General features: G+C 38.4%; 1 protein-coding gene across 2 annotated transcripts in view; it reads left to right on the top strand.

Annotated features, from left to right (window-relative positions):
* Positions 1–17,158, top strand: part of LOC139712616 (uncharacterized) — a 164,405-nt gene that overhangs the window by 10,359 nt on the left and 136,888 nt on the right. For both annotated transcript variants that reach the window (XM_071624427.1, XM_071624426.1), the window contains exons 2-3: positions 8,965–9,233; positions 10,712–10,992. In XM_071624427.1, the coding sequence (XP_071480528.1) occupies positions 9,124–9,233; positions 10,712–10,992 (391 nt within the window). In that variant the 5' untranslated portion in view covers positions 8,965–9,123. The remainder of the gene's footprint in view (positions 1–8,964; positions 9,234–10,711; positions 10,993–17,158) is intronic.

Genomic DNA, 17,158 nt, shown 5'->3' with positions numbered 1-17,158 from the left:
ATGTTCACGAAAACATCAAAGGACGAATTTACATTTCTTTGATTATAAACAGAGGACCAATCAACTGACCTCAATCCCACGATTACATTCGGACGTGTCACGAAAACATTAGTTAAGGGTAGGCATTTTCATAGTAGAAAAGTGTGGTACAAGCGCATATATCGGAAATGATCGGTAAGATCAGAAACTACCATACCAGAAGTAACATCAGTAAATAGATTATTAACGAATATATTATCGATGAGAGTAGAAGTAGCATCAGATATCCGACTAGGTTTCCCGATAAGAGGAATGAATGATTTTGACAACAAAAAATTAAGAAAGTCTTGACAGATTAAAGTATCATTACAATTTAGAAGATTTATATTGAAGTTACCCATAATGAAGCATGTCTTATTGTCAAAGTGATCAACAGAGAGAAGATTGTGAAATAGCTCAATGAATTCAGAAAGGTTGGAATGTGGAGGTCTATAAATTTCCCCCAAAATGATTTCCCCCTTGTTTGGGGTCATGACCTCAATGAAAATACTCTCAAGGCATTCAGACATAATACAATTTTCATTTAACAGTTTGTGGTTTAAATTTTGCGTGACGTAGAAACCTACAACACCACCACTTTTGAAAGTCCTGTTTTTGGTAACTAATTTAAAACTGTCGATGGTAAATAGAGAAGAAGTTGACGTTTCCTTGAGCCAGGTTTCACTGAGACCGATAATGCTGTGTTTAAATTGTAATTCGTTGAGAAATAAGAGTAATTGATCGAAATTCTTCTAATGTTCAAACAGTGAAACAAAAAGTTCATTGCAGTGTGAATGAGAAAATGTAATTATTTCTTTTTCCAAGTGGTGGTGAGAAAGTTGGCTTTCATTTCGAGCAGACGCACCATAAGTGTCAAAATCAAGCTTCAGATCTTTGGTTTCTGTGTGTAAAGAAGTAATAAAATCGGAATCTTCAACTTCTTCACTGTCATAAGAATTTAGGGGGGGGGGGTTAGTGCAGCTGATTGATAATCATTTGCATCGTTATCAGGAGAAAACATAGCGTTTATGAACTCATCCGTTATCAAAGGTGAACGAACACAAGTTGAATAATAACTTGATTACCGGAAATACATGTTCATGACTTAGAACACCGTAGGTCTCTTAGAAACGAGTTTCAGGAATAACATTCAGTCGGTAAGCATAGTATATTCATAACACACGGCGTTCACATTATGGTAGTGACCTTGCGGTTGGTAATAACTGTAATGCGCAGTGAATCTTTAGTGAAGGACAAATACAAGATGTCAAGGGACAGGCAGTAAATAAAGGAAAATTTCGTGTAACACACTGGACAAGGCTCTTGTTCTTCTTTTGTGTGTGTCCCATATAGCACTGCAGCTCTATGGTGTGTCCTATCCATAGAGATGTATACTAAGAACACTAGAGGGCGGACTCCGTAAAATCCCTGTGACCGATAGAAGGAGGCGTTCGCCATTTTGGTCCGGGCAAATTTCGACTAGCGACCGTACCGATAACGTATAGTGCTAGCGGAGCATGCAGGGAGATCGACGACGGGATGCAACGGCAGTAGGCTAGCATCTATGCCAAAGTCTCCATCGGAGTTTGGAAATTGAAAGTGTTCTTAAATTTGCAAATTCTACTTAAAGTAGCATAGATCTATGTTGCAAAATATGTGTTGCTTTTGGATGTAGAAACAGGAGAAAAGAAGGGGAGCGGAGTTTCCTTTCACAAGTAACTAAAATGACATTTATAGTGTGTGTTAAACAGATTGATTCAAGACAAAAAAAAAAGAAAAAGAAAAGAAAAGGTCTTGCAAAATTCATCAGGGGGCAATCCGCCCTCCCTCAGCCATTCTCGATCTAGTGCTACTAGATAGCTAATACAGTACATAACTATATGCAAGGTCGGCGGAACGGGGGGGGGGGGGGGGGCATTAATTGCGCCCTTTCCAAAATTAAAAAAAAACTCCCCTTTTTAAGTTTAAAAAGTGCTCTTATCTAAGTACCCTATTTGGCCCTTGACCCCCCCCCCCAAAAAAAAAAAAAAAAAACAAACAAACAAACAAACAAACAAACAAACAATAAATAAATAAATAAAAAAATCGTTCCTCCACCCTTTGCTATACAGCAGTTAATTTGACTATGATGGTAGTGTGAGAAAAGCTAGAATACGTAATAATATGCCTGGTGACAGGACATATTATGCTCCGGCATTGATATCTTTCTGAAAATAGAGTTATATAGCATCATGGGTATGATTGGGCTTTTGGTTCAAGGCAGCCCCAGGGTGAGGATTAGGATTAGGGTTAGGTGTTATGATTTGGGTTAGGGTTTATGTAAGCTTCAACATTAGCATTTCGAGCTTGGACATTATGTCATGGAACCAATATGCCTACGCGTACTTATAGAAATGATTTATTTCATTTCCACCAACAAAAAAAAAAATAGACATACAATGAAACACTGGTATACACAGATGTCAGGACTATAGAATGCAGTCCCCTCATACAGAAAATATATAATTGCAAAAAAAAAAAATACAAAGATTGACGCAGCTTATAGGACAATTTAATGTAATTGCGGTAATTATCATATCACAAGGGGCACCCGGCTGTCTGGAGATCGACCGAGAGAACCCTTTATATTGCATGGACCATGGTCGTGTTCGGTCGGCTTGAAAGTATTACCTCGTGGAGAATAAGGTAAAACTTTGTTTAATTTTCATTTTCTTTACCACTCATAAGAGATTGCTGAGCAACTTCAATTTTTGAGTTGTTTCCTTCTCTCATCTCCGACCCCCTCATCTTCTTGCTGAAAGACAAGTAGGGCCTATATGCATTATACTAGTATGCGTGAGCGCTTGTGTACTTGTTTACGTGTCCACCACTACTGCGCTGCCCGGACGCGGTATTTGTTTTTGCCCGGACAAAGATGGCGCGCGGCCTTTTCAACTCGGCACACGAGCACTGCGTACGCGCCACACGCAGTCCGCGCTCTAGTATATTATTAGTATACATCTCTATGGTACCAACGCACCCTTTCGGCAAAACCGGGGGGGGGGGGGGGGGGGGTTTGGACGAAGGGTGGGGTTCCAGTCAACGCGACGCGACCCAACGCTCCCAACGCACCCTTTCGGCAAAACCGGGGGGGGGGGGGGGGGGGCTTTGGACGAAGGGTGGTGTTCCCATTAACGCGACGCGCCACCACCCAACCCACTCTTTCGGCACAAGCCCTTTCTGGACGCCTGTTCAATCTAAAAAAAAAAGAGGGTATCAACATTCTACGAATCAAACTGCAGATCCGATCGGTTTTTAAAGGCGAAATCATTTTGGATATACAGACAACAACCATCGCCTCTCTTTTCTCTTGCTTTATAAACAAAGTTATATCCAGCTAAATTGTACATCGCAGCAACACTTTCATCAAACCATGTTTCGGTGAATGCATATATAGTTAAGACCATATTCTGAAAGAGCAGACCTTAAGCTTTAAAATGATGTATAACTCAAATCAAATGGACTCTCCTAACATACCTAAATATTGGAAAGAAAGCACAAACTCAGGAAAAGTGTGAAGTGAGAAAAGAGGCTCTGAAGTACAATGTCTATTCAAGCGCTTAATCTTTACCAAGCCGTACTGGCTGTGCAATGAATGGGACAAAAGACAGGAAGTAAACCACCAGAGTAACAACAATGAAGGGATTATCAGATTAAACTGAAATTAAAAATGCCTCATCAACACATTCTGTCCATAATCAATGCCAACTTTCAAAGCAGTAGCCCTATCCTTTCAAAAGTTATTAGAGTTGAAAGTGAAGAGTGTGGACAAGGTTTTTCAGAAATGAAAAAGGGATTCTAAAGATACACCTAATCACACTATTCTACCAAAAATGTTCGAGATAAACTGCTAAAAAAACACACTTTCCTGCCCGTTTTATGATACCAAATTTCAACTGAATTGATGAGTTAAAGTCTGGAGGTGATCTTCAACTCGGTGGAATTTTGAGGCAAGACTTCGAGCATTCAAATGAAAAAGTGAAAAGGTGTGTGGCATTTGTAAATTCGAAACTTTAGCATTAAATGTGTCACTGAAGTAATGGTGACAGGGACTGTCTAAATCTTCCAAATTGCAATCAGATTCAATATCCTGTTCATCAACTGAGAGGACATTCACAATAGACAGATAGAGGCACTAAGTTTAGAGGTATCAATGTTAACATTGCTATAAAAAAAATTTCAGTGTACACTGGAATTCATCATCATCTACTATTCTGGTTGGGAACTCTGCTGCCATACAGAAGGAGCATAACCATATTCGAGAGGACAATTTCTCGGCATCTACGTCGGAAACACAATTTTCATGGCACACATTGCCGCATTTGCATTGGCGTTATACTTATCATTCTTGTTTCGTACTACTTTCAAACATATGTTACATTTAATTATAGCTCACGGACATAAACAAGGCAAGTGCCAAATTGTGTCTCGCCCATTCGCATACAAGGAATTAATATTTCTATAACTCCCAGAAGTTAATTGACCTGCTTATGACCTTTGACCTTGTGGTGACCTTCAACACCCCAAGGGACATTTACCATCCAAGTTTGGTCACAAACGGACAAAGGGATCAAAAGTAATGAGCCATAATCGAATTAAAACGCGCCATAAAAACTTAACATTGGGCCCTAAAAATTTGTTGACCCCTTTCTGTGACCTTTGACCTTGTGATGACCTTTAACTCCCCAAGGGACATCTACCGTCCAACTTTGGTCACAAACGGACATAGGGATCAAAAGTTATGAGCCACAATCAAAACGCCCCTAAAAACATAACATTGGGCCCTAAAAGTTTGTTGACCCCTGTCTGTGACCTTTGACCTTGTGGTTACCTTCAACTCCCCAAGAGACATCTACCATCACCCAAGTTTGATTGCCATTGTAGCAACATGTGCTGAGTTACATGTGATAAGAGAGTCTTGCAAGTAAACTTTAACGTATGACCTCAAATGACATTTGACCTTATCATGTGACCTCTTACAGCACCCATAACATGAAGGTACCCCCAGTACATCCATCATCCAAGTTTGATTGCCATTGTAGCAATATGTGTCGAGTTACGTGTGATAAGAGAGTCTTGCAAGTAAACTTTAACGTATGACCTCAAATGACCTTTGACCTTATCCTGTGACCTCCAACGGCACCATAACATGAAGGTACCCCCAGTGCATCTATGACCCAAGTTAGGTTGTAATCCAAGCAACTTATGTGAAGTTATTTGTCAAAAGAGAGTCTTGCAGGTAAACTTTAACATAGAAAAGAGAGTCTTGCACATACTCTTTAATATATGACCTCAAATGACCTTTGACATCATCACATGACCTCCGACAACACCATAACATGAAGATACCCCTAGTGCTTCTATCATCCAAGTGTGGCTGCCATTGCTGTAACAGTTGCCATGTTATGCATCATAAGAGAGTCTTGCAGGTAAACTTTAACATTTGTGACGGACGACGGACGGACGCCATTTGGATCCCTTAGTCTCGCCTTCACCTCCGGTGGGCGAGACAAAAACGGTACAAATAATAAAGAAAATTGAGAGTTTCTTAGGACAATTACAATGGTTACAAGGATTGAGTAATTACCGAAGTGCAAAGAAAGAAAAATGTTATGCACTATTGGGATTGGAACGTGCATGGGTTCAAAGTTCCGGAAGTCAATGATTTTCTATCTGATATTCAGCTTTTTGTAGATCTGCTCTACACACGACCATCAGAAGTTTGTTGTTTATCTTACCATTCTGTGACCACACTTTGTTGGTTGGTGCTGGGTACGATATTCGTTCAGCCATCCTTGCCTTTCACCGGTGAGACTCTCATGAACAGATGTTCGTACCCTTCAGCTCTTTCCTGTTTGCATAGAAGAGCGCTCGTTGATCGTATATTTTAGGCTTCATCACCCAAACTTTATATGATAGGATGTTTTGTGGTACAACAGACCTACACATATGCATAATGTCATATCTTGAAAATATTTTAAATCACTGCTCCCAAAGGTAAACAGGACCTTTAACATGGAAGCACACATCACAAATGTGTGTAAATCATTATACCATAATTATGTCATATAATCTTATACGTATTGTACAAATATACTTGGCCTTGCGAGTTTCTTGTTAAAACTGTGGGCAGAGGTGACTCCAAAATAGTACTATTTTGGAGTCACCGAGGCCCATAGTTTTAACAAGAAACTCGAAACTAGGCAAAGTATATTTGTTTTATATTTTCGATCAAAAATTTGAATAAAAAGTGAAAATTATTATATAGGCTTAGCCGCACTGCGGCGGCAGCGCAGCGCCTTCAATACGCAACAGTGCGAGAGATCGGAAATTGAAAAACGTAGTAGCCGTGACACCGCTAGAGTTGGCCGTCGCATGTATCCAAGCGATCGTATGGCCGCTGCAAACCTGAACACTAGAATTCGGGACCGGACGGGTACACTATTGTAAAGAAGGGTGATTGTGACATCATTTTGCAAATAGTATACTATTTGCAAAATAGTATACTATTTGCAAAATGTCATCATAAAAGTGACGTCATTTTGCAAATAGTACTTCATGGAGTGTCAAACACACCAACATTCTAAAATAGTTCAAAATACCTATAATCACGTGAAGCTCTTTTAACCAATTAATGGAAGACAAATTTATGATCCAAAATATAATAGGAATATTTCGATGAGAATAGTATGAAAATGATTGTCCAAGCATGTATTATTAGTAAATTGGATTATTGTATATATACTCCCTGATTCTCAAGTTTGGGGCCTGCAGCGAGTCCAAAACTCCTGCGCAAGGCTTATTTGTAACAAATCCAGGTTTTCAAGGATTACTCCTCTTCTGAAAGACTTAAACTGGCTTCCGATTCGTAAACGAATATTGTTTAAGATTTTGTTGATTGTATATAAGTCACTCATTGGTCAAACCCCCAGGTACATATCCGAATTATTCGTATTTAAATCCCATAGACACACTCACAATTTGCGCAGTTCTAAGGACACTCTTCTCTTACAAATTCCAACATGTAAAACAAAAGTAACACTGGGAGACAGAGCATTTGCCTGTGCAGCCTGTGCAGCTCTACCAATAGAAGTCCGGAAATCCCCAACCGTCATAATAGCAGTCTTTAATTTACGGCTCAAAGCACATCTTTTCATTTAACTGTTCGTTATCATCAAACACATCAGAAGCTTTTGCAGCGCAGAAGAATATATATATATCACTCGAATTAAAAATATGCCGTTTTTAGCTCCCAACTCCTGAACATTAAATACGTTTTCTTCCCCTTCCCTTCTTTCCTCTTCTCTTTACTTTTGCTATTTGAGTACCCTCTTATTCTTGTCCCTTATTCTCGTTTTTCTTATTTTTCCTTTTGTATTTTCCACCTCGTGTTGTCCTTTTCGGTCAAGTGACATTCAAAATACATGAAAGTTTTGTGTTAGATATTCTATATATACGTATGTGTTGTGTTCCTTCTGTTAAAAAAAAAAATGAATTGTTCCAAGTCGTAATTCTTACGCGCCCTTGTCCAATTCAAGCGATTTGATAATTGACGAACGGACTCCTCCACCTTTATACAAATAAATCAACAAACGGACTCCTCCACCTTTATACCAATAAAGATTTGTCGTCATGAAATATAGAATGTATTATTTACATAATTATACTGCGAACCCCTGGTTATATGTCCATGATTTTCGAATATGTGATATTGTCATACTTATTTTTGTTCTATACAATGGATAAATAAAACTTACTGAAACTGAAACTGAAACACATCCATGCACACACACACACAAACACACACTCACATACACACACACAAGTGAGCGCAGCACGCAAACAGAAAAGGCTCCGGGACTATGATTAGTTCCTGAGTGTAATCGGCCTTCTTGATCGATTTTTTTTTCTTATTCGTTTATTTCTTTACACAAACGATGCAGGTAGGTCTAAACCGGGTGTCCCAAAAAAAGCGGAACGGTGGATTTTCAGTACCTTGCTTTCTAAAACTGATATATTTTTTGACATTATTACCAAGAGCATCTTCCGCAGAAGACCATGATACCAAAATCATTAAATTTGGTTCAGTACTTTTTATTCTACGCCAATTTCTGTAAATGCAGTCATTTTAAATTTTTTGCGACTTATGAGATAATAATTTGGGTGCGACACGCGTTCCATACGGTGAATTGTGTAAGCTCGTTGATCCATGTCAACAAAAGATAACGCTTTCATATTGGGAGCGCGCGCGCACACACACACACACACACACACACACTGTTTTTTTCCTGGCCCGTGCCCAATGTGAAAGTTGTATCTTTTGTTGACATGGATCACCGAGCTTACACAATATCCATCGTATGGATCGCGTGTCGCACTCAAATTATTATCTCATAAGTCGCAAAAATCCGGCGAAATTTGACAATGACTGCATTTTCAGAAATTGGCGTAGAATAAAAAGTACTGAACCAAATTTAATGATTTTGGTATCATAGTCTTTTGCGGAAAATGCTCTTTCTAATGATGTCAAAAAATATGCAACTTTTAGACCGCAAGGTACTGAAAATCTACCGTTCCGCTTTTTTTGGGACACCCGGTATACAACTAAAAGTAGACTTCATAATCATGATAGTAATCAAACTATTCGAATCCATTTTTTTTTTAATTCTGCGTTCTTTTGGATGAGCACATGCAGTCAAATGCAAGTCAGAATATCTTACTCAAGTCAGATATTGGTCAATCAGAATTTGGTACTTAGATAATTATGTATGTTTAATGTTTTATGTTTAATGAAGATCTCAACCTTTTTGCAACAGTGCCCAGGAGACAGTTCTCTATCCTACACAAATATAAAGTACACTGATCAATGACAGCAAAAAGAGTGATCATATGCCTTTTTCATTCCAGGTCATGAACTAAGAATTCAGTCCGGTGAGGTGTTCTGATGATCAGTTCATCGATTAACCACGAACTTCTCCCAGTCTAACCACCTTACGACGTGAAATCGCCAGTATAGGACAAACCTACTACAACCCTGCACCATCCTCCATTTCGACTTCATGCATTATGGGCGGCAATACTTCGCTGAAAATCATGCCCAAACAGCGTGAGAAGGAAGAACAGCCAGCTAAGGCTGAAAAACATGTCACGTTTCAACACCAAGTTCATGAGAAGAGGTAAACCATATCACAGTCAAAACAGGAAATTTTAATCAGATAGGAATGTCTTCAAATCGTCCGTATGACTTTCAGTTTTGATGGCAGGCAGGATAGTGGATAAAGCTTGCATACCGGGTTTCTTAAAAAAAAAAGAATGGAAAGTTCCAAGTGTATGTTTCTGACCTTTGTAAAATCATGTTCAGTTCAGTTGAAAAACATTTTGCAATAATTGCTTCACAAAAGGAAAACCAGTCGGGAATTTTCACCGTGATTGACATGAGTTTTCAATAGGCACATTTCGACTCATGATTACAATGATTCGCAGACTTAACTGATCATCTGCATTAGGGCTGGTTTTATTCTCTCAGCCATTCGAACTTTGTTTTGCATTGTACAAAATGATCGACTACTTTGATTGCATGATAAGGTTAGCATCTGGGAAACCTATATCCATTTGTGTACGTTACATCGACTTTCTCCTGTTTGTGATTCGTCACATAGGAGATTGCCTAATTGTCAGGTATTCACGAAGAAGGGAAGATCTGGTTATGGCCTCCATCGAGGGTTACTCAGTTCAAAGTACTAGTGCACAAAAAAAATGATTAAAAAGGAAAACAACAACTACAAACTTGGTTCATTGATGATCAGAAATTTAAAAAGAAATGTCTGAACTACCTCCTTGCATGCCAATAAGTCTCCGAATGAAAATGAATGAATAGCTCGAACACACAAAAGATGCTCATCATTAACAGAAATAACCATGTGATACCTTTAATCACTGCAATGTAAATGGATGTGCTATTGTCTATTGTGGTGAGTATACCGGCCTACTCGATGGTGTAGGCCTTGATTTTGTAGTCTCATAATTGTTAGAAAGGTACAATAAATGGATGTTTAAATTCGTTATGTTTCAGTCATAACACTCTGACGAAACACTAATGTAAGCTGATTATACGACAGAAATGAATACATTTTAGTTCACAGAGCAGATCTTGGATCACACATCTCCCTTATTGCAAATTGAGAGGCATAAAGTAACCCCACCGCAACAGAAGACTGGATCTTTTCCATTAGAAATCTCTCTTTTGTAAAGCTCGGTGGTCTAGTGCAGATAACGCCTGTCCGGATTTCAGGGGGTCGTAGGTTCTAATCCTGCTCGAGTACGTACGCCCATGATTGTCCATCATGGCTACTACTGGAACATTGATTATTTCAGTGCTTATTTTTGTTGATGTAGGGCAATTGTAAATCAGTTGCAATAGAAATATATCCCTGACGACCCAATATAACAGATTAAATGAATTTACTGCGACCCGTGATTGTTCACACTTAGGGCTTAATCCCCTTTAATAGTGCAGGGACTCAATCAGGGATAAAATAGGATTTGCATCAAACTTGAACAAGCAGAACTGATAGAGGCACTTGATTATTCACGTAATAAATGTATATAATTATACAGAATTCAAAATGGGCCCATTCCTCTCAATTTATCACAGGATGTCAGATGACGTGGATATCCTTCTGAAAGGTATTGCCAGAGATATTTCAAGCATTGACGACATTGAGAACCTTGGGACACAGTTGGGTTTCTCTCTGGGAGAAATCGATACCTTTATACAAACTAACAGTCGCTACCATGACATAACGAGCAGAGGGACTCTCAGCATGCTTCGTAAATGGAGTATGGGAGTGAGCACGTCGTCACTTCGATCAGACTTGAGAGAAGCTCTGATGAGAGCCAAGCTTGTCCGGATTGCTGAGAAGCATCTACCCTCTGGTAGGTCGTCACACTGTAAAGATGAAATGATGAAAACCATTGTGTGCACTGTGCAGACTAAAAACGATGCATGGAGTAATCTTCCTATAGACGGATTGATACAGGAGACAAACATGATAGTGATCATTAAAAGAGTAGTCCTGATTAAATATGTACGCCGTAATTATTGTCATGATCTAAGTTAATTTCTCTACCATTTTGTGTTACATGTATACAGTTTGTGTGGTTATGTTCGCTTTCGTTTTTGCTTCATGATTGCAATGTTTATGTTATGTAGCCTAGATGTAATTTATATGGTCAAATGAATAAATAAATCAATCAATAAATAAAATTAATAATGATAATGATAGCTCATGGGAGAACAAATAGTCATATACGCACTTTTTGCGGCATCATGTCATCATCTCAAGCTCTCTGTTTCCTCTCATCCACCTGCCAATTAAAGTTTAGTCTAGAATTACTTGAATAAAATGCCAGGCTGCCAGCTACTAGCAGCATTCTGCTGAATGAGCCAAGTATTGGTACATAAAATAATTCGCCACTTTCTGTGTTGTACAGGGACAATAACAACAACATTATTATATTCTGGCTTTATGGCAATAACCTCAGTGGCTACGTAGCATCAATATGAGCAAAGATCCGAGGGGAGGGGATAACTCGTAACAGGGGCAATGACGATAGGTCACGATAGGGGTTACTCCCAATTCTCTTAGATTCTGTACTTTTCAAATAGTTTACTGTACAATTTATTCCCCGAAATCAACCTTCATAATCCTTCTGCCCTATTTTATTTCTTTACTTACCAAACTTGTATGAATGCATATATTTCATGATCTCTTGTCATCGAGTATTTTGAAAGAGATTTTGAAATTGTTCAAACTGTAACTTGATAGGACTTTATTTATAATTCAGCTAAAAAAATTTAATTGTCTGCATTAACTTGAATGACAAGTAAAGACATTCTTGCAGCAATGTATTAGGAAAAAATGGTAACGTGTCATACCATTAAGAATACTTTCAATATACTATAATGAATATTCTAATCATCTGCAGTAACTTTGTGTGATTTTGATTAAAAAAACACAAATGTTGAATGTAAGCTGTATCATAACTCCCAGCATGAAGGAATCATGCTGAGAGAATATGCTTAAGATGAAATTGCCAGTGTTATTTCAGCTTATCACTTGACAGTTGCCTCAGCTATTATTATAGTAACCTGTCATTTGTCTTGAGGATGACATTGTGTGTGTTTCAACTACGAAAATGTAGGAATCGATTGACAGAATCCACACACTTTTTACAGACGCCTTGTCTACCTAATTTATACTCTGCTAGACATATTTATATTTTTCTCTCATCTCTCATATTCAGATATCTTTTCCCAAAGGTACACAGTTGCATAATGATGTATACTTGGTAGTACATTGTATTTATTGGCACTCATTTGGGAGTTACAGATTAGAAATTACATCATAGTAAAAATGTGATAATAGGAATTGACTGGCAGGCTTTCCAATCTGATTGAATATTACATGTGTAGCCATACAATCAGATACTGAATCTTTGAATTAAGTCTGCGGCAGCATAGTGTGCGAAGGTATTTACATTAAAATTATGTGCCTGTTTGTTTGATTTTTTTTTAAAGGGGATTAGCGTAATGTTGCTCCATTCGACCACACCTCTAAAGATCAATTTATTCGGAACTGGCCAAAATGGTTTTTGATTCCAGTCGATATTTTTTCCCTTTTTATGTGCTTGTGTGGTTATGATTAAAATATGGTAAAACAGTGAATGATTGTGAATGACTTTAGACGTTAGATTACAGTCTTCTTCTTCTTGTGTCCACGCTGCACTATGTCAGTAAGAAGATGTTTAGAGGATTTCAAGGGTTTTTTATCAATCAAAGGAGGGTAATGGTACAACAAATGTTAAACGGGTGTTAGAAATGGCAGCAATATTTTGTAGCCCGTTATCCTCCCCCCCCCCCCATTCCCTGCGCCGCAGGAGGGGGGTCTGTGATTAACAATGTGACATCCGTGAAGTCTAATCATTTTAGCGTTGTATTGGCCTAATAATGAGATGACTAAATCCCTGATTTGGTATACATAGAAGAATCCTTGTTGCATTGTCCATTCCAGATTTAGTTGGAATTGATGATCTCAAATTTGCTTTCTTTCAGATTCATCAGGCTCACCAAGTTCAGTTCCAGCAAGTAAAGTTCAACAAATCAAGAAGGCGTTACAGGAACATTATGTCAGCATGTACAGCAGTGTGTGCACTTCCCCTCTTTATCCGGAATCATCAGTGAAGCTGCAGGATATCTACACAAATTTAGTGATGTTCTCTAATGATAAGAGCGATGAAAAAAAGGACATGAATTATGATAGTTTCATTAAACACTTGGAGCAGATTGGCACTGAAATAGGTATGCCCAAACGTATTGCAGTTTGTGGAGAAGCAGGTGTTGGCAAGACAACTTTCCTTGCTAAACTTGCACTTGACTGGGCTTTGGGAAGATGTCTGCAGACCATTGATCTCCTTTTCCTAATTCATCTTAGGAAAATGGAGAAGAGTGAATACTTTAGTCATACCATCATGAACAATTTGTCTGACGACCTGGACTGTGATTGGGTTAAATTAGACGAATACATTCGAACGAACCAGCAGAAAGTACTGATTCTCTATGACGGTCTTGATGAATACGGTCAGGATATCAGCGTAAAAGATTCAAGAGATGCCACCCCTGCAGTGATCAAGTGCGAGAAGTTCACAAATTCCAGAGTTATTGTTACCACTAGACCGTGGAAAGCTGATCGGATAAGATCCGATGGGAAATTGAAGAAGCAGTATACATTTGTTAAGATTGAGGGCTTCAAGCCAGGTGATGTTTCCTGCTACATTTCGAAATTCTTCCAAAACAACGAAGAGGCCAGGGAGAGTCTCACTAGATTGATGACAGAGAAGGACAGCCTTGTAGCACAGAATATGGCACCCTACCCCATTTACTGCAGCATGCTTTGTTTCATCTGGCAGAACGAAGGAAGCCGCAGTGTGATTCAGGAACTAAAGACATTTTCCAAACTCTTCGACCAATTGATACTCCTTCTTAAAGAGCACTATGCTGGTAAGGTGACTGTCCAAGAAGACCAACAAAAGAAATTGGAGCAAGGTAACGTCTGTTTACAGAATTTTGGCAAAGATGCTTTGTATAGTGTCCTTCGTAACGAACTTGTATTTAGAGGAAAAGACGTCATTGCAAGTGAAGATGATTTACAGACGGCATGTGATATTGGGGTCCTCACAAGAGAGAAGCGTTTTGTTTCAAGTTGGGAAAACAACAAGAGAAAAACAGAACTCGTGGTTGAATACCGAATTCCCCACAAGTTATTTCATGAGTATCTAGCGGGAATACATCTGGCATGGCTGCATAAGAACAACCTGGAGGAGTTCAACAAGCTGACAAAACAGCTGATTGATGACTACCAGTTGTATCGATACCTCCTCTACTTCACTGCAGCACAAGGACTAGATGTTGGAACGGCTGTCCTTGGTTTCTTATGTGAGATGTTGAATGTTGAGGATGAGGACGAACTGTTGTTTGTCATTAATGTCGCCTTTGAATGCAATTATCTGGATGCCGCCAAGCCTCTGATTCTTCATCTTAACACACTTTCATCATTGCGGATTAGAGGATCTAACCATACAACTTCTGGATGGATGTATGTACTTCAGGCCTGTAGTTACTCTGTAAGCATTGTTCACCTTTCCTTCACATCACTACGTTTCTATATTACTGTTATGCCGCATACACAGCAGCAGGGTACATCATTATAGCTTTATTTTCACGAGAGTTATGATTATACGGGAATTCTTATAATTCTCATGGCCTGTTTTAATTCTGCAGTCAAAGTTCATTTGTTGTATTTTGTGTGCCTCACACACACATACACACACGCACAATGAGTGGCCGGATCAAAAAGAAAACGAGGATGTCAATCGCATACCCAACTTGTGACATTCAACTGATCATGCATTCAGAATTGATATCTCTGCAAGTTGTTAGCACAATTTTCACGGAAAAATACCAAATATTCCTCTTTCCATCATTTCTGTTTAGATTATTGCACATTTCAAGTGTAACACAAACGCAAAACTGAATGTCTTAATGTTCTACTTCTTCAATCATCAGGCATCGGAGCGTTCAGATAAATGTGATATAGCAGACAAGGACGATAGTCCTGCTTCTTCTGCTCGACTTGCTGGTCGAGGCATTTGCTCACTATCCAATCTCATGTCAATGGAACTGGACGACGTCCAGCTGCATGACGCGTTCTACACAGGAATGGCTTCTATGGCCTCACAATCAAAGGTTAGAATCTTCTGTTCAAAGAGTATTACTATTTTCTTTACTTTTCTTTGTCGATTTTGGCATCAGCTGTGATTGCTGTAAGAAGGTTCGAATGAATCTATTAAAGTGCTTGTATGATACATTATTATGTGTTTTTTTCTCTAATTTTAACAGCGTAGAAATAATTTGTAAGAATTGAGTTAACTTCCACTCAGGAGATGATGATACACAGTTATAAGATCAAAGATGATTGATGCATAAGTATACGTTAGAAGAATCATGTGCTGTGGAAACAGTGGAACCTTATGGACGCCTTATTAAATGAAAGAAAAAACATAATGTTTTAGAATCGTGCTTTCCAACCTTAGAGGATCGTTTGTTACCCTGCATCACAAAACAAACAGAAAATCGCCAGACATAAAATTAAGAGCATATTCTGAAAGAGCAGCCTTTAAGCTTTAAAATGATGTATAACTCAAATCAAATGGACTCTTCTAATCTATCTAAATATTGCACAGAAACCGCACACTCAGGAAAAGTGTGAACTGAGAAAAGAGACTCTGAAGTACCGTGTCTTTTCAAGCGCTTATCTTCACCAAGCCGTGCTGGCTGTGCCATGAATGGGAGAAAAAACAGGATGAAAACCACCAGAGTAACAGCAACGAATGAATTATTAGATTAAACTGAAATTAAGCTTGCCTTATCAACACACTCCGTCCTTAATTAATGTCAACTTTCCAAGTAGCAGCATCATCCTTTCAAAAGTTACAGGAGTTGAAAGTGAAGAGTGTGTACAAGGTTTTTAAGAAATGAAAAGAATAATCTAAAGCCATATTTAATCACACTTTTTGCAAACAAAAGAAAATTAGATAATATGCCAAAAACACACTTTTCTGCCCGTTTATGATCCCAAATTTTATCATAATGTAGAAGAAGACTTGCTCTTTCAGAAATATGAAAAAGTCAAGATGTTTTCAGTCCTCACACAAAATCAGTGTGTGTGACTTTTTGTTTGTTTTGTGATGCAAGGTCATTTTGCTCACAATCGGTAAAGCTTGTTTTGTCATGAAAAGAGGGGATATGTATTTACTCGTTGTTCCATGGTCTTAGACCATCTCAGGATTTGCCTCCTTGGTATTCCATGTGGTATGTAGTTTGCGTTCAAAAGAACTACAGTCACAAGGTTATGTTGTTTTACCCCAATTCCCTTCTCTCCCCCCCCCCCCCGACTTAATAATTCATTCCTTTAAACTATATTCATACAATTCGTCTGTGTTTATGCAAGAAAAAAAAAGATACTGAAAATTAAAATCATTCATATACTGACAAGACTGACGTGTACAACAACAGACAATAAAAAAACTCATCATAATTATATATCAAAGATGTAACTTTTTTTTTACAGTACACTTGAGATCAAATTTTTAGGTGTTCTGCATAATCATAGAAAATATTAGGCCTATGTTGAGAGAGATAGGAAAAGAAAAGTTACAGAATATTCTATGTTATTATATCACAAAACCGTAAAACCAGATGATTTGGGCATGTGTAACCCTATTATCTTGTGAGCCCCATGAACGTTGTGAAATAATGCTATCTAATCCGTTTGAACAGAAAAAAAATGTTGCTGAATTTAGAGGGCATAAACGCGGTATTGAATTTGACTGTCTATGAATCTATTCGTGATATATCCGGTCTGTAATCGTCGGCTATCCATCTTTTTCAGCAGAAAAACCTAAGTAGACAGGTTAAAGTTCAATTGTAGCACAATATACAGATCATACCAACCCCGGAGAGAAAAAAAGCACTAAAAGTGTA

The sequence above is a fragment of the Diadema antillarum genome, unplaced genomic scaffold (assembly GCF_040938485.1).
Source record: "Diadema antillarum isolate AM-2024a unplaced genomic scaffold, OU_Dant_1.0 seq00001829_RagTag, whole genome shotgun sequence".
NCBI lineage: Eukaryota > Metazoa > Echinodermata > Echinoidea > Diadematoida > Diadematidae > Diadema > Diadema antillarum.
This window is presented reverse-complemented; position numbering and strand designations above follow the sequence as displayed.